Here is a 19,738-nt window from a genome sequence, read left to right as displayed (position 1 = left end):
ATTTGTATTTGCATGTTTATTAATTAAGGTTTAAAATAACCAAAAAAATGATAGCAACTAGATAAATGACAAAGGTTAAAAGTTGTGTAGTGAGACCATAATTAGAAAATTATGGCCTGCTGTTGAATAGTAGTTTTTTCTCCTTTTATTAGCCATTGGCAATACATTATGTAATCACAGGTTTTAGTATTTGTTGCAGACCCAATATAATTGTCTTGCAATTACTGTTTCTGTTTATTTAACCACTAAGGTTTTCAAAAGTATTCAAAACTTGACTACTTAGTTGCAGCTTTACAAGACAAGTTAGCCAATAAAACACAATTTAAAAAAGTTTACAAATAATGACAGATTTTTTTAGAGCACCAGAGAAAGTCCTACTGGTACTCCTATCAGGTCAAAATCAAATGTAGAATCACAAAGTCAGAGAGAAGTGATTTTCCATATATCAGAATCAGATTCAGAATCAGACGGTTTTATTGCCATGTGGGTGAACAGGTTCACAGCTTTAGGAAATCGCTGCAGTACATAAAAACAAATAAGTATAAAAACTATAATATATATATGAATAAATGTCTGTGGTGGGCTGCTGCATCTAACACAAATAAAAAAGAATAAGTGTGGATGTGCGGCATGTCAGCTGAACAAATGAGACTTACTCATGTGATGTGAATTTCTTAGTGAAAGCACTTTATTCCAACACAACAGATTTCATCGCTGCATGCTGAGTGGGCAGTTAAAGCTAAAATGTGTGAAAGCAGAACTGTAACTTGTAACAGAAATGAGTGTTACACCATTTTCTTTAAAAAATTTTAAACCATAGGAATTAACAACTGCAAACAATTGGCACATAAAAATCAAAGACAGTGCATAAAACCTTTAAGGAACCCACAAAATTTGGTCCCAAACCTAAAATCTGGAGTAAAAATAGTATGAGCATAAATTAACACGTATGGAGATAAAGCACAGTGATGAACTTTACATGAACACTAAATGATTTTGGGGGTGTTTCTCACAACTGTTTGGGAATTTTGTTTCGTTTGCTTATTCTTCATCTGAAGACTCCTCTGAACCAGCCGAGTCTTCCTTCTTGGGCTTTTCAGCAGTGTGTTTTTCTGCTTTGATGAATAAAAAAAAAATCCTGTGTTATTTATTAATATATTTTTTTATAGTATTGCAGCATAGCTTCAATGTAATGCACTGAGCTGGTATGTAAGTTGTACCTGCTCTGGCTTTCTTCGGATTTCCTGCTGCCCCGGCGCGTCCAACATCACACCTCTCTAGCAGGATTATCACGGTTTTAGTCACTTGTGGGTGTTTAGCTGCCTTGATTAAGGGTTCATCATCTGAACTGCTGTCTGGTGAATCTGAAGCAATATTGACAAACAAATTTGATATGAAAATGTGTTAAAAAAAAAAAATCATCCACCCATCCATTTTCTTCCGTTTATCGGGGCCTGGTTGCAGGAGCAGATGTAGCAGAACCCAGACCTTCCTCTCTCCAGCTGCCTCCTCCAGCTTATCTGGGGGAACACCAAGGTGTTCCCAGGCCAGCTGAGAGATATAATCTCCTGGTTGTACATGCCTGGAACATCTCACCCATGCCCGACTAGGGACATAGATCGCCCGGTGAATTCACAGCTTTGTTTTTATGCTTTTATGCTCTCTCTTTACCACGACAGACCAGTGCAGTATCTGCATCACTGCAGCTACAGCCCCAATCCATCTGTCAGTCTCCCACTCCCATCCCCCCTCACTTGTGAACAAGACCCCAAGATACTTAAAACTCCTCCGCTTGGGGCAGCAATTCATCCCTGCACCAGAGTGGGCACTCCACCCTTTTCCGGCTGAGGACCATGGCCTCAGACTTAGAGGTGCTAATTCTCATACTGCTCCACTGTGAGCTGGAGGCCACCACCTGATGAAGCCAACAGGACCGCATCATCCGCAAAAAGCAGAGATGAGATTCTGAGGCCACCAAGGCAGAAGCCTTCTGCCACCTGCCATACCTAGAAATCCTGTCCATAAAAATTGAACAGAATCTGTGACAAAGGGCAGACCTGGCAGGGTCCAATGCCCACAGGAAACAAGTCCGATTTATTGCCAGCAATACGGACCAAGCTCTCACTGCGGTTGTACAGGGACTGAACAGCCAGTAACAACTGGCCAGAAACCCCATACGAGATGGGAAAACTCTCTCGCACTCTTGAATATCCTTAAGAGTATAAAGAGCTGGTCTGGCGTTCCATAAACAAGATGAAAACCACATTGTTCCTCTTGAATCTGAGGTTCAACTAACGGCTAAACACCCTGGCACAGACCTTCCTGTGAAGGCTGAGGAGTGTAATCACCCGATAGTTGGAGCACACCCATCGGTCTCCCTTCTTGAAGATGGAGACCACCACCTTGGTCTGCCAAACCAGTGGCACCGCCCCAGATCTCCACGCGATGCTGGAGAAGCATTTGATAAAATACCACCACAGCAGCCCTACAACATCCAGAGCCTTCAGGAACTCAGGGCAAATCTCATCCACCCCAGGGGCCCTGCCACCAAGGAGTTGTTTAACCACCTCAGTGACCTCACCCCCGATGATGGGCGAGTCATCCCCCTTGTCCCCAGACTGTGCTTCCACTACAGAAGGCTGTCAATGGGATTAAGGAGCTCCTCAAAGTATTCCTTCTACCGCATGACCATAGCCTCAGTTGAAGTCAGCACACCCATACTATATACTGTGTGAAACATTACAATTAATTAAAAACTAGACTATGAAATTTCTAGAGAAATCGTGGTGGAATTGTGCTTGCTGTTAAAATGTTGTAGGTAAACAGGTTGGCTAAAATGTTATTCTGTAAAAACACATCAAAGGTATCCACCAATCAGAGTGAGAGAAAGAACGTGAGGTCATCTTTTCTCCAGAAATCCTTCATCAAATTACAGTGGATCTCTGTGGGGAAGTTACAGCTGACAACAACTCTACTACCACCTCCTTCCACTACTTCTGCCATCAGTGTTGACCAGGAGTGGTGAGGCCAGAGTCTTTACCTGGCTTCTTTCTTGGACTCTTGGAAGGTGTGCTCCTCTTCTTTGTTTTTGTTTGTTTGTTAGCGCGAGGCTTCTTCACAAGATTAATCAAGGGTTCATCATCCGAGCTTTCGTCTGCCAAAAGAAGATTTAAAATGTTTAAAAGAGATTCTTGTCAAACTGTTTTGTTCAGGTCAACATTACTGGTAGAATACCTTTTCTCTTGTTTGATGCTCGCCCTTGTGTTACAGTGCTCTTCTTTGGGCTTTTCTTCAGTGGTTTCTTCTTCTTGGCAACGAGGTTCCCAAGGGGCACATCATCATCTGAGCTGCTGTCTGAGAATGAAGCATAAGGTTGTATTTAACACCTACTTAAACTCAATCCTTCCGGTCAGCCTAATGAAGAGCTTGCCTACCTTTATGTTTTGCTGTCTTCTTTTGCTCTTTAGGAGCGTTTGTCCTCCTCTTTATCGTTGCCAGCGGCTCATCATCTGAACTGTCAGATGACGTCTCTGCATATTTCACTAAAAGAAACAAAAACAAGTTATTTTAATGCATTAAAACGCATTTAAGTCTTGTTGGAAAATCATTTTAGTTGAGCTCAAACTTTCAAACTAACCCTTTTTCATCGCAGCATTTCGTTTGGATTTAATAACCGGGCTTGCTTTTTCAGCAGCCGGCTTTCTCTTGCGCTGCGGCTGAACTTTCTTGGCAATTCGACTCAAAGGCTCATCATCGGAGCTGTCGTCCTCGTCCAGTGACTCTGTGCGAGAAAAGGAATTCAAAACTAAATATCTCGTTTACAGAGTAGCAGATTTCTGATGATACCCCGGTCCACTGGAGAGAAAATAATCGTACCTTTCTTCTTTCGGCCAGCAGTTTTTTTGGTCCGAACTGAGGGAGGATTTTTAATAGCTTTCAAGGACACTTTAGCAATTTTTATCAAAGGCTTGTTGTCAGAATCCTCATCTGTATTTGAACCTGAGAAGGTTAGAAAGCAAAAATGTGAAGCCGTTCACTCCAGAACAAAAACCTGAATAAATTAGGTCGTCACCTGCATTCTTATTATTTGTGCTGTTAGATTTGGGAGGAGTGTTTTCCTTTTTCTCCTGTTTCTTAGGTGACGTAAGGCCTGTTTTCATCTTTATTAGCGGTTCGTCATCAGAGGAGCCGTCTGAAGCTACAAAAGAAGACATCAACATACAAAATTTAATGAAACAATCGCTCAGAAAATACTTCGTGTGAACACAGCTACAAGACTGTTGTCCTCGTCACCTTTGTCCTTTTTTGATTTATTGTTGGAGTTGGAGGTTAAGCTGTGGGTGTTGTCACATGACTCCCTCTCATCACTCTGCTGCCTCATCAGGAGCTTTGACAGAGGCACCAAGTCCTCATCACTGCTGGAGCTGTCGTCCCCTGATTAGTCAGAGACAAAGGGATACATAACAATAAATATTAAAGCTTTAGCTTGGTCTCATAAATCAGTCTTTTTATTTGTATTTTGCAGTATCGCAAACATAGCACTAATGTAGTTAAATTTCCTTTAGCAAAAAGGTAAAATATATTTTATTTATGATGATTTTTTACTACATTCATCTTCTTTTGTCAAGACAGACTGATTATTACTAATTCCTTTATTTAAACAGGTTGTCTCATTGAGATCAAGAGGTCTTCAAGAGAGAGACAAAAACATACAAAAATTCAGACAGACAAACAAGAACACAATATACAGTACATCTTCATAAATTTAGGTACAGTTAATGTTAAACTGTCCTGTGACCTGCCACTGTATATCCTGAGTTTAGTTCAATCAAAGGGCAGAGGTAACCAGGCAATCTTTGCAGTGGAGCCGCGTGAACAAACATACAATGCTGCTCTCTTCTGTTAGCTTAGATTACAATGGTGAAAAAAAGATCATAATCACCTGTGATAAACTGCAACTCACAATGATACACAGAATCAGGAGGCTTCACGGTGGATGAAGAAGCTTCAGCTCAGCCTCCTGTCTTTTTATCAGTGCCATCATCTCCAAACTATGCATCGTAACAGGTCTCATTACCATCTTGTAAACCTTATCTTTCACTCTTGCTGCTCTCCTCCTGTCGCAATCACCCCTGACACTTGTGTCCACCCTCTCCACTCTCTTCTTCACCATCCATTGCTTTGGATGGATGACCCCAGGTATTTAAACTCATCCACCTTCACTACCTCTACTCCTTGCAGCTTCACTGTTAGACCTGTCTCCCTCTCATTCACAAACATGTATTCTCTCTCCCTTCTACTGACTTTCATTACTCTTCTCTCCAGAGCATACCTCCACCTCTCCAGGCTCTCTTTCACCTGCTTTCTATTCGCACTACAGATCAGTGTCATCGACGAACATCATAGTACACAGAAACTCTTGCCTGACCTCATCTGTCAGCCTCTCCTTCACCATTGCAAGCAAGAAGGGACTCAGAGCCACCTGTCACTCCTACCGCACCCCTCACCACTGTCTCGCTGTCCTCATACATATTATAGCTGGTCCACACTGAGCTAGTCTTATCTGGTCTAAGTATTAATGGGTAGTTAAATACTGTAAAGGCGGATATTTTATACGTAAATTCAAATCTCCAAAGTGAAAAGCAAAATGTGCCGGATGAATGTGGTGCAGTTAAACGTAATAATTCTAGTATAAGGAGGGGTGTATAATGTTTAGCTGAGCTGCTTTCCGCCACCATTTATAATACCAGAAGCATTTATTATAGCGTACAAAAGTGGTGTTGCTGCAGCACTAAAAATCCATCCATCCATCCATCCACCCTCCGTAAAAAGTTACTGAGTTAGATGAGGTTAAACTTTTTTCATCTTAAGCGTTTTTAAATTAAGCTAGCAGCAGTGGCGTTAACTGGTTTACCGCGAAGTTGAGAGCTAAGTTAGCAGCTAGCTGCGCACTTCCATAACACGTATGCCTCCTAAGGTAAACTCAAGAACAGCATCCGGTTACCTGGAGAGTCGTGTGCCACGTTAGCGTGCAGGTCAGCGGTGCTACAATCCATTTTGTTGGTCAGTGTAAGCAAATATCGCTCTTCATCCAAAACGGTCCGAAACTTGTGGTTTTACCGCTGTTATCTTCGCTGTGAGGTAAACGCGGCAGTTTCTTTCAGCTGCTTCTTGGTTGTATTTGTGAGCTGATAATAAAAGCACTGGCCCGCCAAACCTGACGCTACAGTTTAATAAGCAGTTTCTGCGGTAACGGGTGTATTACGGTCCCAGCTCATGTTTGTTTACTTCCGCTTTAATTTGGGGGAGACAATAATTTGGGCGAGCGTTGATGACGCTACTTAACGTCAGTGGACTAATGTCCATTCAATGACTCTGGCTACACGGTTGCCTCGCAACAAAACCTAAGAACTAATCTAAACCAAAAACAGACATGCGCAAGAAATCCTGGCTTTGAAATGTGCTGAAAATTTATACAACAAGCAAGACTGTGAGAGAAGGAAAACCTCCACCGGGATTATTATTATTATTTATTGGTTTTTAAGTAGGTCGTATCTAGAAGTAAACAGGACACTTCTAGTCAGTTTGCTCAAACTACATTCAGTTAAATGGACTGTGAAATAAAACAGGGATTACAACCTTACTGTGTTTTATTTACTAGTGCTTTATTTTACATCTACATTTTACAAAATAATATGTTATAATAAGCTGAGCCACCACTCCTTTCTTTATATTTTACTGGGAAAATGGAAAATAGGTGCAGCGATTTATTGATACAGGGATATACAATTTTTAAGATAAAGCCAAGCTTGAAATTTCAGGAAACTTCAGGAAAAGTTCTCCAGGTCTCTTGAAGGTTTCTTGGTGGTAATCCCTGAACCAGATGGTGGTCAAAGGAGTTGGAGGGAACCATCAAGCTGAAGAAGGAGTCCTATCGGGCCTGTGGGACTCTGGGGGCAGCTGACAGGTACCAGCAGGCCAAGCGGATTGTGTTCTGGGCATGTCCTACCAGGAGGAAGCTCCGGGCAGACCCAGGACATGCTGGAGAGATTATAACTCTCAGCTAGCCTGGGAACGCCTCAGCGTCCTCCCGGATGAGGTGGCTGTGAAGAGGGAGGTCTGGGCTTCTCTGCTTGGGCTGCTGCCCCTGCGACCTGGCCCTGGATAAGTGGAAGAAATTGGATGGATGGTTTCTAGAAAGACATTCAAAGCTCTTCTTTGGATGTTGGCTGCCTTTTGTTTCATTCTCTCCCAAGATGCTTTAATAATTCAATTGCAGTCTCTCAGATGCTTTTCAGATTGTGTTGCATGAAGGATCAAAATCTGACAGTACTTCTCTGCATTCATAATTCCATCAATTTGGACAGGTTCTCCAACACCACTTGCTGAAATGCAGCCCCAACCCATAAGAGAGCCTCCTGTGTGTTTTACAGATGGCTGTAGACACTGTTGTACCTCTCTCCTGACATATTGTGATTTGAATCAAAAATTCCAAATTTGGATTCATCACTCAGGTGATTTTCAGTCCGGATTTTGTGTACTTTAGCATACTTCAGCCTTTTCTTAAGAATGGCTCCTTGACAGCCACCCTTCCACTGATGTGGCTTTGGTGAGCAGCAGATGAAGTCCTTCAACAAAAGGACCAGATGCACTTCCCAGGTGCTGTGTCAGCTCTTTATTGGACTTTTTTCTGTTTCTTAATGACATGACTTTCAGAGACTGTTCAGGCAGCTGTAGATATTTTTTTCTTAGGCCTGCCGCGTCTTCTTTTGGCCTCCACTTGTCCATGTTCCTCAAGGACACACTGCACACAATGCTGAGACATGCTAAGTTTTCAGCTAACAGCTCTTTGGGAATCACGCAGCTGGTGCAAACAAACTATTTTGTGCCCGTCAAACTGATATCTTTCATATTTTTTGTAGACTCAACAAAAGAAATGGGAACAAATGATGTGCTTTTGCAACAGGCTGGGCTTTTCTCTTGCTTGAGTCACAGATCAGTGTTAAGTGGCTTGACAAACAAAACAGGTACAAGGACCGGACTGAAAATGAGTGAAAAAGCAGCCAATGCCCAAAGAAACACTTTGAAATGCCTTCTGAAAGCCTGGAAAACTACCACTCAAGACCACTTCAAAAATTACAAGAACATCTGGCTACCTGGAAGCAAAACAAAGAAATGAGGGGTGGCTCAAGACTTTTGCACAGTGCTATATAATGCTGATTCAGGAGGTAAAAACATCCATGAGTAGAACTGATTACTGTGGCAGTTGGTAGCTCAGTTTATTACACAGATACAAGATAAATATTGGAGCACTATAACAACAAACAGGACATGATCACACACTGTAAATGCACTGATCCAGACAATGATATGGACCTACACAGAAAACACCATCAGTCAATGCTAATCGAAGAAGGTGAGAACAGGAAATGAACAGTTCAAGAATAAATACAAGTGTGGAGTTTTAATACTTTGGTTAGCTGTGTTGTGTTTTGTCCTCACGGTTCTTCTCATTTTACTCTGTTATTGATTTTGTTTATTGTGAAAAGTGAAAAGCGTCCTGATCGCATCCCTGAGAAAATATGGGGGCAATCTAGAGATCAGCCTGAGCCCTAACGGTCATTAAACTTATCACAAGTGGTTTCTTTTTTTTTTTGTCTTTGTTGACTTAAATAAAAAGAGCTACTGTAGAGGTACTTCTATTTTTTTTTTTATATATATATAATTTTTTTTTTTTTTCATATATTCAACTTCATCATTTGTAGCGACACCTGAATCACAAATAGTACAACTTAAATTCACTACAGATGTATAAAACTTAAAGAAAACATGTTATATATCCTATAATCTCTTAAAACATGATTCTTGGAGGCTAAATCATATTCAGTTCATGATCAGATCACTGAGAACGTGCCAATATTTCATGCAGCCTAATTCCCCCCAAATTAAATCTCATCACAGAATTTCTAACAGAACTAACAGCATCACACACACACAGCCTCGTGTTGGAGACAGGTGGAGCTGCACAGGGACAACGCCCACTTCATAATAAGTTTTTTGCATCTTGTCACCAACATGTTACCTGCTGGATTTTCATATAAATAAAAAGCACTTGTTAGATATGTAGGGCCAGGCCCCGGAGAGCCCTACTCATCCCCCGCTGCTGAAAAGTCACTCGTGACACTTGGCTGATCAGATGCGTTACAGTGCAGCAAAACAGTGTTTCAAGTGGAGCGAGTGAGACAACGTGTTCCGGCTTTATTAATGGTCTGTTGTTCGGTGCAACCCGTGAGTCCGTGCTGGTGTTTGTGAGCGCGCTCTGGGAGTGACAGTTTACATAGCAGCCATCTTGCTGGCCTCTCTGACGCCACTGAGGTAGGCTCCTGTCACAGTCTGAGGAAAGTGTCTGTTGGTTGCCTGGTAGTATAAAAAAAAAAAAAAAAAAAAAAAATCCATTAAAAGCATGCTTAAAGGGCGCTTAGAGAGCTTGTTTAAAAGTATGCATATATTATATGATATTTTCTCTTTTTAGGACCAGTCTCTGTAAACCCTGGAGATGGTCATGTGGGAAAATCCCAGTAGATCAGCAGTTTTGGAAATACTCAGACCCGCCCGTCTGGCACCAACAACCATGCCACATTCAGAGTCACTTAAATCACCTTTCTTCCCCACTCTGATGCTGAGCTTCAACTTCAGCAGGTCATCTCCATCCTAGCTGCGTGCCTAAAAGCACTGAGTTGCTGCCATGCGATTGGCTGATTACATTAATGAGCGGTTGAACACGTGTACCTAATAAAGTGGACATGCATAGAGTGACCTTTTCCACAACAGCAGACATTTTTTTATTTGTCAGAGCAGAAACACAGTAGAGGAGATGTTTGATGTGCAGCGGTCAGCCTTACTGACGTGATTAAATTAAGCCATTGTAATTACATTTGAGAGACTCGTGTGTTTTTTGTTTTTTCCTGCCAAAATGTGCTGCAGAGTTAGTGTGATCGATACAGCCACGGCAGGATCACGCTGATGAGTAAAGTCGTACTATAACAAACTAGCCAAATACTGCAGTAGGAAACACAAAATACTGCACAACATGTTTTTGTAACACTTTACAGCAGAGGTTTCTGGACACGTTTGGTAGTAAAATGTTACCTCGCCAGCAAAGAACACCTTTCCCTGCACGTCTTCAGCGAGGATATCGTAGGCCTCTCCGCTGCCCCCTGTCTTCACAAAGCTGTAGGACATCTGGGACCACACGTCTTTGCTCCAGTGGGTGATGAAGAAATTCACCGGCTCAGGGACCTCCTGAATACGTGCACAGAGAAATCTGAACTTAAATGAGTTCTGGGCATTAAAACACATGTGAAGTGTATGTTTAGAAGTAGGCTATTCCACCTCAATTCATCAAACAAAAACAAAAAAAAATCATTACAGATGTGCCTGGAAAAATCCCAGGGGGATGATACAATCCTTAATAGGAATTATGCAAAATTTCAGGTTCCTACAGTCAGTTTTCCTCAAAATATTAGTATTTAAATGAATGAAGGTAGGCGTGTGTGTGTGTGTGTGTGTGTGTGTGTGTGTGTGTGTGTGTGTGTGTGTGTGTGTGTGTGTGTGTGTGTTTCGATACATGAAACAATTCGATAATATCCCGATTGTTTTTCTCGCTGTTGACTGTTCTGAATAAAAAGTAAGACCCCGTCTCTGGTTATGAATAAAATGTAAAAGAATTACCTGCTCTTTGAAAAGTTCACGCAAGACTTTCATGCACTCGTCGAGCACCTCTTTGTCCTCCGAGTCCCGCACGGAAGAAACGGCATCGCCGCTGATAACAGACATCAGCACAGCCTGCTTCCTCTGCACAAAGACGCATTTAAACCATTAGATTCTGCAGGACTCTCCTTCCTCTGTTCATATTCATGCACAGTTTGTTAATGAAGATATAAATGTCATTTTGGAGTTACTGTGTCATCTCTGACAGAGAAGCGTGTGATTCCATGGTTATGTGCATAAAATTCTTCTTTCAGCTGCTCCCTTTACGGCTCACTACAGCTGATCATCTGCCTCCATCTCGCCCTATTCCTACCATCCTCGGTCACACCAACCTTCTGCACGTCCTCCTTCACATCCATCCATCTTCTCCGTGGTCTTCCTCTTTTCCTCCTGCCTGGCAGCTCCATAGTCAACATCCTTGACAAATACAGCCACTTTCCCTCCTCTGCACATGTCCACACCATCTCAGCCTCTCTGACTTCATCTCCAAACCCTTCAATCTAATAAACACAAGAATAAAATCACACCTGTGGATCCAGGTCATAGAAGACGCTGAACATGCCTTTCTTCTCCGGACCTGGTGGGATGTGACCGAAATAGTCCGCTCCTTGGATTTTTTTGTCCCAGAATCTGAACGGGAACTGAAGAGCGATCTGCACACACAACGAAGAGGAAATATTAGCAATTCCTTCATTTTGATTCCAACAGGAGGGCAGTTAAACTTCAGTGACCTTTTCTATGATACCCGCTCCCAGACTGTGGATCGCCTTCAGTTTCCTTTCAGGAAGTGGGGGGTTGAACTGAATCAGGTTCCTCTGAAGCAAAGTCAAAGGAACTGTAACAAGGACCTGAAAGAAGACATTAGGATGTGAGAGTCACTGAAAGATCATCTGAGACAATACAGTCATCACAGAAAAGACGTTTCTACCTTCTGTGCTGTCCACTGCGACCCATCGGAGGAGGTAACTTTGACAGCGTCACCTGAGTAGTCAATGGCCTGAACCTAGAAAAGTTATCCTTCAGTCTATCGGCAGGAATAAAATGCAGGTTAATGAAAGGTCAAATGTGGATCTGGAATACAAACCGGACACTTTGTGCGGATATCGAGGCCCTCGGCCAGTTTGTGGAGTAAGACGGAGTAGCCCTTGTTGAGTAAAGTGTGGTCTCCTGAGAATTGGGCGAAAAATTCATTGTGGTCCCAGGATCTCGCCGACACCTACAGAGACAGCCAGAAAATACTAATAACTTTCAATACCAGTGATGTGTTCACCTGCATACATATCTTAACCCTCACAAACACAAAAATGATTATGTTCTACTGCAGCCATCTTTACACTAGTTTCCCATCAAGGGATCAGACGCACTGATTTTCCACTTTAAAAGGACGTCACACTTCAAACAGACAAATTCTTATCAGTCATCACAGAGTGGATCATTTCCAGAGAGAGAAGCGACAGTTTTCACAATAATAAAACCAGCCTGACTTTTCTGTTAAACCCATAAAAAAAAAAAAAAATAAAAAATTCCTTTGAATTATACTGACAGATGAGGACACAGCAGGAAAATCTTTAAGTTAAAATCTGACCTGGTCTAATGTGCTTCCGCAGGCGAACTCCAGGTTGCTGAGGTGAAACTGAAGCACTTTCTCCTCCAGTTCACTGAACTGCATCCCAGACTCCTGAAGAAAGTTCTTCTTCACTTCTTGGACCTTTTCTGTAGTGAGAATGACACAAACATACGTCCGTCCAGCTTGTCTTAGCCACAGACTGTACGCAAAAGATGGAACAGATCTGAAAATGCACCCAATGTGAAAGTTTAACTCTTTATTGGCTGGCAGAGGGTGACTCAGAGCTTCACAGAAATCTAAGGTGAAATCACCCTCCTGTGACCTCAGATGGTTTTATGATCTTAGTTGCCAGTTTCCAGTTTATTGAATCCAAATACGGCAAATTAGGGTGACTGATAAGTTACAGTGTAGAGCGGTGGAGTTAGCACCTCCTTGTGGATGTCACGTGGATGGCTTTGCCCATCGTTTATATACAGTCTATGGTTTAGGAACCATTTGATAACCTTACAGCACAGCCATGACATCAGTAATTTATATGTAGAGTTCAATATCTGGACTGTATAGTAACTACTGGCTGGTAAGAGCAAATACTGAAATCGCTGCTGTAGCTGCTACATGAGCTGCAGTTCAGCACCTCCCAGGGGCGTATCCTGGTTCTGCGACTTGTCCTTCCTCCATTCTGACACCACATCCAGGATGGCATTAAAGTGGAAGTCCATGCGCTTGTCAATGGCGGGGTCAGTGACCTGTCCTCCCTCCTGAAAGAGGTCGCATCGCTCCCCGAGCTTGTGCATCTTGATGCCCAGCTGCAGGAGAGAAGTCATACAAGGGCTCCTTAAAGGGTTGTAGATTTATTCAATTCAAATACTTCTTTTAAGGATTTACAGAAAGTGGTTCCCAAACTAGAGGGCACAGCACGGCTGTGAACAGGACTGCCAGGTAAACTTAAATACATACATAACAAAAATAAGTTGTGCCATATTTCACCCGCGGCTTCACCGCAGTACGGTACAGACGAGAGGGCCCAGCAGATTGCCCATCGTAAAATATGAACTTGGAGATTTCACGGTGTTCTGTTCCTTATTTCATTCTTTAAATAATATAACAGTGAAGTTGTATTTATGGGGGCACATTGTTCTCACCTGTTCACACATCAGGGCGATGGGGTTGTTTACACACCCGTTGACAATTTGAGCTCCTCGCCCCACGGTGACACCCGTAGAAGCATCGTCCCACACCCGCCCACCTATTCTGTCTCTTGCCTCGAGCACCACCACCTGCAAACCCACAGAAATTCAACATGGTGAAGCACACTCACCGGCCACTTCATTAGGCACACCTGTTCAACTGCTTTTTAGTGCAATTATCTAATCAGCCAATCATATGGGAGCAATGATGCATTTAAGTATGTAAACGTGATCAAGATGAAGCTGAAGTTCAAACTGAGCGTCAAAATGAGGAAAAAGGGGATTTAAGTGACTCTGAACGTGGCGTGGTTGATGGTGACAGACAGGCTGGCCTGAGTATTTCAGAGGCTGCTGATCTGCTGGGATTTCCCCACACAACCACCTCTGGGTTTACAGGGAATGGTGCTACAAAGAAACAATCCAGTAAAGGGCCAGTTCTCTGTGCAAAAAATGCCTTATTGATGCCAGCAGCAGAAGATCACACCAGCACAAAGGAAACTGAACCTACGGCTCACATGGATTCACCAAAACTGGAGAACAGGAAATTGGGAAAACGTTGCCCGCTCTGATGAGTTGGGTGGAAGAATCAGACTTTGGTGTAAAAAGCATGAAGGCATGACGGATCCATCCTGCCTCATATCAGCAGTACAGGCTAGTGTTGGTTGTGTAATGGGGTGGGGGGTGGGGGCATTTTCTTGGCACACTTTGGGCCAAAGTGGTTGGTGAGTGTATGATTCAAGAATTGTGGTTAAGTAGCCAAAAAAAACCCCAAAAACTGCCTCATAAGGACACAGGAAAAAAAGCAGTTCAGTACTTCAGTAATCCATCTGCCGTTCATCAGGGTGGATGCTGCTGATGTAGGTCTGACTTTTGAAACTACAAAAACACTCAAATTCTTACTGTCTAGTTTCATATAAGCTGTTTAAACAAGGACAGCCCAATGGAAAAAAATCATTACCAGGTTTGTTGGAATTTTTTTTTTAAAAAGGAAGAAGAAACAAGAAGGAAGTAGTAGTAGTGGTAGTAGTACTGTTGTAGTAGTATTAGGCTACCAACCATAGCAGGGAAATTAAATGTTCAGACACGTCTCACCCTGCTGTCCACTCACATTTTCACTTCCTGCTCTTATTGTGGCTGCCATGCAGATATTTCTGGGTCACCTCACTTAACGAGGAACCTTCCTGAGCAGAATTAACTCCTCGATCACATTCAGGGAAGAGATCCAACGGGACTACAGTCGAGAGGAGGATCTTTACCTGAGCGCCAAAGTTTTGCAGCTGGCGCGCAGCAGCCAGTCCCGAAGCCCCGGCACCGATGATAATAACGTTTTTCTGCATAGAACCATAAAATGGATAAAAGGTCCTATAAGCCATAATAGAATAAATAACAATAAAAACTAAATGTAGGTAATGTGGATGAGGACACTCACAGAGCAGAATCTTTCTGGGAGCAGAGGCTGTTTGGTCACCAGCACGCCGGTGTTGATGAGGCCCTTCCTGGTCATGAAATGGAGCACCCGGTCCAACTCCTGCACGCAGCGCACGCGCACCAACCCCCGAACGGTGATGTGCTGAGCGCATTTCTCTGCAGTCAGCACCTCCTGCAGAAGAAAAGCAGGAACAAAATCTCACCGTTTTGTTTGTTGCTCTGTTGGGACGCTCATGCTCCCTTTTTCTAGGAAAAGATGTGAAGTGAGAAGCAAACACACATACAGAGCTGCACCTTATTAACCGCCTCGTTTAGACACATTGAACCGGTGCAGTTTTGCTACTGAAACTATGACACGTCCCATGACGCTGCTGCTCAAAGTTGGTCTTGAGTTTGTGACGCTTGAAGCTGGTGTAAAATTGATCTGATTGTAGCTTTGACAGAGCTTAATTGTGTCTTTCTGCCCTGAAAATGTCATACGGATATCTGCTGTATTGAAGTTCTGAGGGCTTAATGCTGGAAAAATAAGGCAACTCACAAGATGTTACATTTCAGCCTGCCTTATGTGTTGTATAAATTTTGCATGCCTTTATTTAATAAAGTGATTAAAATAAATAAAAATCAGCTGATTGTGAGGGGGTCTGGCAGGAACTTATTTCAGACCCAGCAGCCACTTTCGGCTTTCTTGTACCTTACAGTTCTTGTTCCAGGAAGCCAGGATAAGGTTACGCAGAGCCAGATACATGGTGGGATCACGGGAAAACTCTGGAAACTCATAAAGCTCATCCAACTCCATCATATCAGGCCGCACACACAGAGCCTTTCCACACTCATTGGGCTGGTAGAAGGGCTGGAAGTACGGACACAAGCCTAGAACTGAGGGATACGATCAGGATTAGGACCTGGCATCTCCAAAGGGAGCAAACCCGCACAGTATTTACGTGTACAGCACAGTACAGAGAACAGTAGGAGCTTAATTATGCCATTTATTCTGAGCTCGTAGACTCACTCTGAGGCTGGGCAGCTCTGCAGTGATCTGCCCTCAGCTCGCCCAGAGACACATTGCTGGAAGAACCTGATGGACTCATCCCCACGCAGTCGGGGTAGTAGGCAGTGAGGAACGGGCCGGCTGGACTTTCTTTAAACAGCGGCGGTAAAATGAGCATCGAATGCCACCAGCTGTCGCTCACCTCTGCCACTCTCTTTGGGAATTAAAAACAGCTCGGGGTTAACGAGGACCCAGAGACTTGTGATGTTTGCATACTGTCCACAGACAAACAAACAGATGATAGCACACATAACCAGCTTACCAAGTCCTCTGGCTGGGAGCACTGGTCGGGCCCCTCGCTCTGTAGGCAGAGAAACAAGATTTCTATCAGAAAAATAGAGGTGGTCCCGACAGGGAAATTATATATTTTCCCTCTTTACTTTAATGTTGTTGAACTTCATGCCGCAGCGGTACGTTGCTGCTAAGGAGGTGGTGAGCTGGATCTCCTTGGTAAGCTGGCGCCACTTCCTACAGTCAGGCTTGGTGCACTGAACCTGAGGGGAACACATCAAAATTAAAGCATTCACGACATGGAGAACATTAAAAAAAACAAACTGTTTATACCTGTTAGCTGGAACCAGAAAGGCTTCCTATACATACCCAGTATGGAAGCTGCTGATCTGCCATGAAAGCTTTGAGACTGGGCTCACTTTTCCCGTTACTGGTCCACACCTTCTTCCAGGAAGCAAAGGTCTCATAGCCGTCTTTGTGACTGAAGTGAAAGAGAAAAATAAATTAAAATCAATGTAATTATATTCTCATCTGGACAGCAATAAAGTAAATAACACATAACTTCACTGAGTTTGGCAGTGCAGAAACATTCAAAGATTTTGGGAAGATGTCTGAGGGATGTGACAAGATTATTTTTTTAAAAGACGTTTCACTGAGGAAAGAAAGAAAAAAAAAAAAAACAGATCAAATGTTATGCACTGGTTAGCTCTAGTAAAAGTATAAAGGGATATTAAAAAAAAAAAAAAAAAAAAAAAAAACATGAAAAAGATCCAGCCATCCATCTTCTGCTGCTGGTCCAGGTTGCAGGGGCAGCAGTCTCAGCAGAGATACCAAGAGGTCCCGTTCCTAAGCCACCTCCTTCAGTTCTTCTGGGGGTGGGGGAGTGTCACCAAAGTGTTCCCAAACCAGACGAGACAAAATCTCTCCACCATGTCCAGGGTCTCCTCCTGAAACATGTTTCCTAGCAGGATTCCAGGAGGCGTCAGATGCTGAACCACCTCTACCGGCTCCTTTCGATGTGGAGGAGTAGCAGCTCTACTCTGAGTTGCTCCCAAATGACAAAATTCTTCACTCCGTCTGTAACGGAGAGGCCGGATACTCTTCAGAGTGTCAGTCCATTCCCACAGCTCGTGGTCATAGGCCATAGGAATGTAAATCATCTGGTAAATCAAAACATTGACTTTCACACTGCAACCAACCAGGACAACATCTGCAACACTGTAGACGCTGCATCAATCTGACTGTCAGTGGATGAAGACTGACGTTTTTATCCACCTGTGTCAGGCAGAACAGTTGTTTTTGCTGGGAGAGCTTGTTGTTAATTTTGTCTGTATGTTAATATCATTTTGTGGCTTATGTTGAAATTTGATATACTGCTGCCAAGGGAAAGACAAAGGATCTTACTTGTTTTCTGAGATGCTGGAAACCATAAAATATCTCAGCCTAATGCAGCAAAATGCACTGTGATCAACTTAAAGAGTCAGTGCTACAGAGACACTGTGTTCACATCTTCAGTCAGCATTTCTCTCACCTTCTGTAGTAGTGATCGAAGCACTCATTGCAAAAATGCTCGCCACATGACAGATGATACCACCGTGACGTGTAGCCATTTTTAGCACACCTGAAGCGAGACATAAGAGCTGCAATTAATAACCGTAAGAAGTGATATGAGCGAAGATCTGATTTACCCGATATCTGATGATACCTTTCAGATGCACTTGCAAAACAAACAGGGTACATGGCAGAACACCCAGCCTTCTCACATTTTCTGTACTTCTTCTCAGACTGATCATCTTCCTCCTCTGTGTCTGTGGCTTTTCTTTTATTCTGTAATCCAATGAGAAAAATAAAATGAGACTCACAATCATGTCTATGGCCAATTCAAAATCCCCAATTAATCTAAGACACACCCCAAGAAAGCCCATGCAGGCACAGAGAAGACATGCAAACAGCAGATGGACGAGCCCTAGCTGATGGACAAAAACTTGCTGGAACATCGTGATAAAGCAATGTCCAAGGCATTATTTCTGAAATCAAAGTCAGCAGAAGAAGACTAGAAAATGAAGCCTTTCAAGTACCTTGGTTCCATCGTAAAACATGAAGGTTCAAAACCTGACATTCTGGTAAAAATAGGAAAACTTAAGGTCATCTGCAGAGCCAAAAACATCTGTCTCCAATCCAGAGTCCACATGCCATGCACCCTTGTCTTGTTGAGGTTTCTATATGCCTGTGAGATGTGGACATGTGACACAAAAGAACTCCAAAGAAGAATTTTAGATGTGCCAAGAAGATCTTAGGCACCAAACACTTGACAAAGGCAGAGGTCTGCAGAAAGATCCAGTGAACAGCTGCACCTCAAAAGCTCCACGCAGCTGTCAAAAAAAAAGAAGGAAGCTGAAATGGTACGGCATTGTCTCCTGTTCCTCGGGCCTTGTGAAAACCATCTCGCAAAGAACAGTTCTTGGAACAGTCAGCCAAAGATTATGGGAGGACAACATCTGTGAATGGACAGACACGAACCTGGCAGAGAGTGGTGACCACCTCTTCACTGGTGCCCCAACGACTTCAACAGAGGTCAAGGGACTGCCATCCCAGCCTAATGCGGTTGTGATGCTCATGTTCTCTGAGACTTGGGATGTCTACGTGGCTGCGAGCCAACTGGCTTTAAAAAGTGCTGTGTTAAAGAATTTCTTAAATACTGCCCCTGACAAATACCCTCCATGATATAATAACTAAAAAGACTAAAAATAACAATAAAGCTAAACATCTGGAAACAACAAAAAACTAAAGTGAAACGTGCAAAACCACTTTAGACGGATGCTATCTGAAACAGAACCGATAAACACTCAAAATACATAAAAGCTCATTATAAAACTATAATAACTCTGGCACTGTGTGCCTTACCTGACCAGGTGGAGGGTTGTTGGTGCGCTTCACCCGGACGTTGACCTGCCTTCCTGAGGAGCGCAGTGTCTGTCCGTCCCCTGGTGACTCCCCGGAGCTCCTCTTCTTGGGTCTCCGAGCGCCAGCGGAATTCCCGGTGTAGTCTAAACATCAATAACAGCAATATATCAGCGACTGTGAGCGGTGTAGCGCAGCTCGGGCCTTTGTTGACGCTGATAAAGACATTCATAACAGATGTGCCAATATACAGAACTTACTCAAGTTACTAATAGCTGAACAAAGCAAATAAAACACGGGACTAATCGGTATGTAAACACAGCAAAGGTGCGCACATTAGCCAGCTCTTTAAATCCGCCAAACAGCGTCATCCTGTCACTTTAGCAGCTAGCAGGCAGCAGCGGCGCCTCTTTAACACTGACCTGCGTCCGACAGCATGGCTGCCCGCGGTCTTTATTTAACGCCACAACGTCCCAGCGAGATTCCCAGATGTCTTTCTGCTTTTAATTGTTGAATTCGTCTCTCTCTTTTATTGTTGTGGGCAGGGAAATCAATGCGCTGTTGTCACCAGAATACCACTTCCGGTTTTAAAGACGAAATGGGCGT

The 19,738-nt window shown here is 43.2% G+C and overlaps 2 protein-coding genes across 5 annotated transcripts; both read right to left on the bottom strand.

Annotated features, from left to right (window-relative positions):
• Positions 1-666: 666 nt before the first annotated feature.
• Positions 667-6,369, bottom strand: LOC115788593 (nucleolar protein dao-5-like). Of its 3 annotated transcripts, none has more exons than XM_030741693.1 (10): positions 6,005-6,369; positions 4,294-4,434; positions 4,073-4,198; positions 3,877-3,987; positions 3,638-3,781; positions 3,435-3,542; positions 3,235-3,354; positions 3,041-3,154; positions 1,221-1,364; positions 667-1,115 (listed from the first exon to the last, which is right to left on the bottom strand). In XM_030741693.1, the coding sequence occupies exons 1-10, from the start codon at positions 6,054-6,056 to the stop codon at positions 1,042-1,044; spliced, it is 1,134 nt and encodes a 377-aa protein (XP_030597553.1). In that variant the 5' UTR covers positions 6,057-6,369; the 3' UTR covers positions 667-1,041. The 3 variants fall into 3 exon arrangements, with proteins under 3 accessions (XP_030597553.1, XP_030597552.1, XP_030597551.1); XM_030741692.1 differs by having other exon boundaries at positions 667-1,112; positions 3,877-3,999; positions 6,005-6,368; XM_030741691.1 differs by having other exon boundaries at positions 3,877-3,999; positions 6,005-6,367.
• A 592-nt stretch (positions 6,370-6,961) lies between these two features.
• On the bottom strand, positions 6,962-19,732 carry kdm1b (lysine demethylase 1B). Of its 2 annotated transcripts, XM_030740696.1 has the most exons (21): positions 19,555-19,732; positions 19,136-19,278; positions 17,937-18,058; positions 17,763-17,852; positions 16,601-16,712; positions 16,381-16,494; positions 16,263-16,301; positions 15,962-16,154; positions 15,644-15,828; positions 14,954-15,124; positions 14,781-14,855; positions 13,480-13,614; positions 12,972-13,143; positions 12,356-12,483; positions 11,855-11,986; positions 11,699-11,773; positions 11,502-11,618; positions 11,298-11,423; positions 10,732-10,854; positions 10,150-10,302; positions 6,962-9,417 (listed from the first exon to the last, which is right to left on the bottom strand). In XM_030740696.1, the coding sequence occupies exons 1-21, from the start codon at positions 19,568-19,570 to the stop codon at positions 9,334-9,336; spliced, it is 2,505 nt and encodes an 834-aa protein (XP_030596556.1). In that variant the 5' UTR covers positions 19,571-19,732; the 3' UTR covers positions 6,962-9,333. The 2 variants fall into 2 exon arrangements, with proteins under 2 accessions (XP_030596556.1, XP_030596557.1); XM_030740697.1 differs by lacking the exons at positions 6,962-9,417; positions 10,150-10,302; positions 10,732-10,854 and adding an exon at positions 10,994-11,270 and having other exon boundaries at positions 11,348-11,423.
• Between the last annotated feature and the right edge of the window lie 6 nt (positions 19,733-19,738).

The sequence above is a fragment of the Archocentrus centrarchus genome, chromosome 11 (assembly GCF_007364275.1).
Source record: "Archocentrus centrarchus isolate MPI-CPG fArcCen1 chromosome 11, fArcCen1, whole genome shotgun sequence".
Classification (NCBI taxonomy): domain Eukaryota; kingdom Metazoa; phylum Chordata; class Actinopteri; order Cichliformes; family Cichlidae; genus Archocentrus; species Archocentrus centrarchus.
This window is presented reverse-complemented; position numbering and strand designations above follow the sequence as displayed.

Bases quoted from the DNA above. Each gene is read 5' to 3' on its own strand.
- LOC115788593 (XM_030741691.1), bottom strand. From the start codon at position 6,056: ATGGATTGTAGCACCGCTGACCTGCACGCTAACGTGGCACACGACTCT. The intron at 3,355-3,434 runs GTAGGCAAGCTC...CTTCATTCTCAG, and splicing joins GAAGACAGCAAAACATAAAG to ACAGCAGCTCAGATGATGAT. The intron at 1,116-1,220 runs GTACAACTTACA...TATTCATCAAAG, and splicing joins TCCGAAGAAAGCCAGAGCAG to CAGAAAAACACACTGCTGAA.
- kdm1b (XM_030740696.1), bottom strand. The intron at 11,619-11,698 runs GTAGAAACGTCT...GTCTTCTTTCAG, and splicing joins CGCAGTGGACAGCACAGAAG to GTCCTTGTTACAGTTCCTTT. The intron at 9,418-10,149 runs GTAACATTTTAC...TTATACTACCAG, and splicing joins AGGTGTTCTTTGCTGGCGAG to GCAACCAACAGACACTTTCC.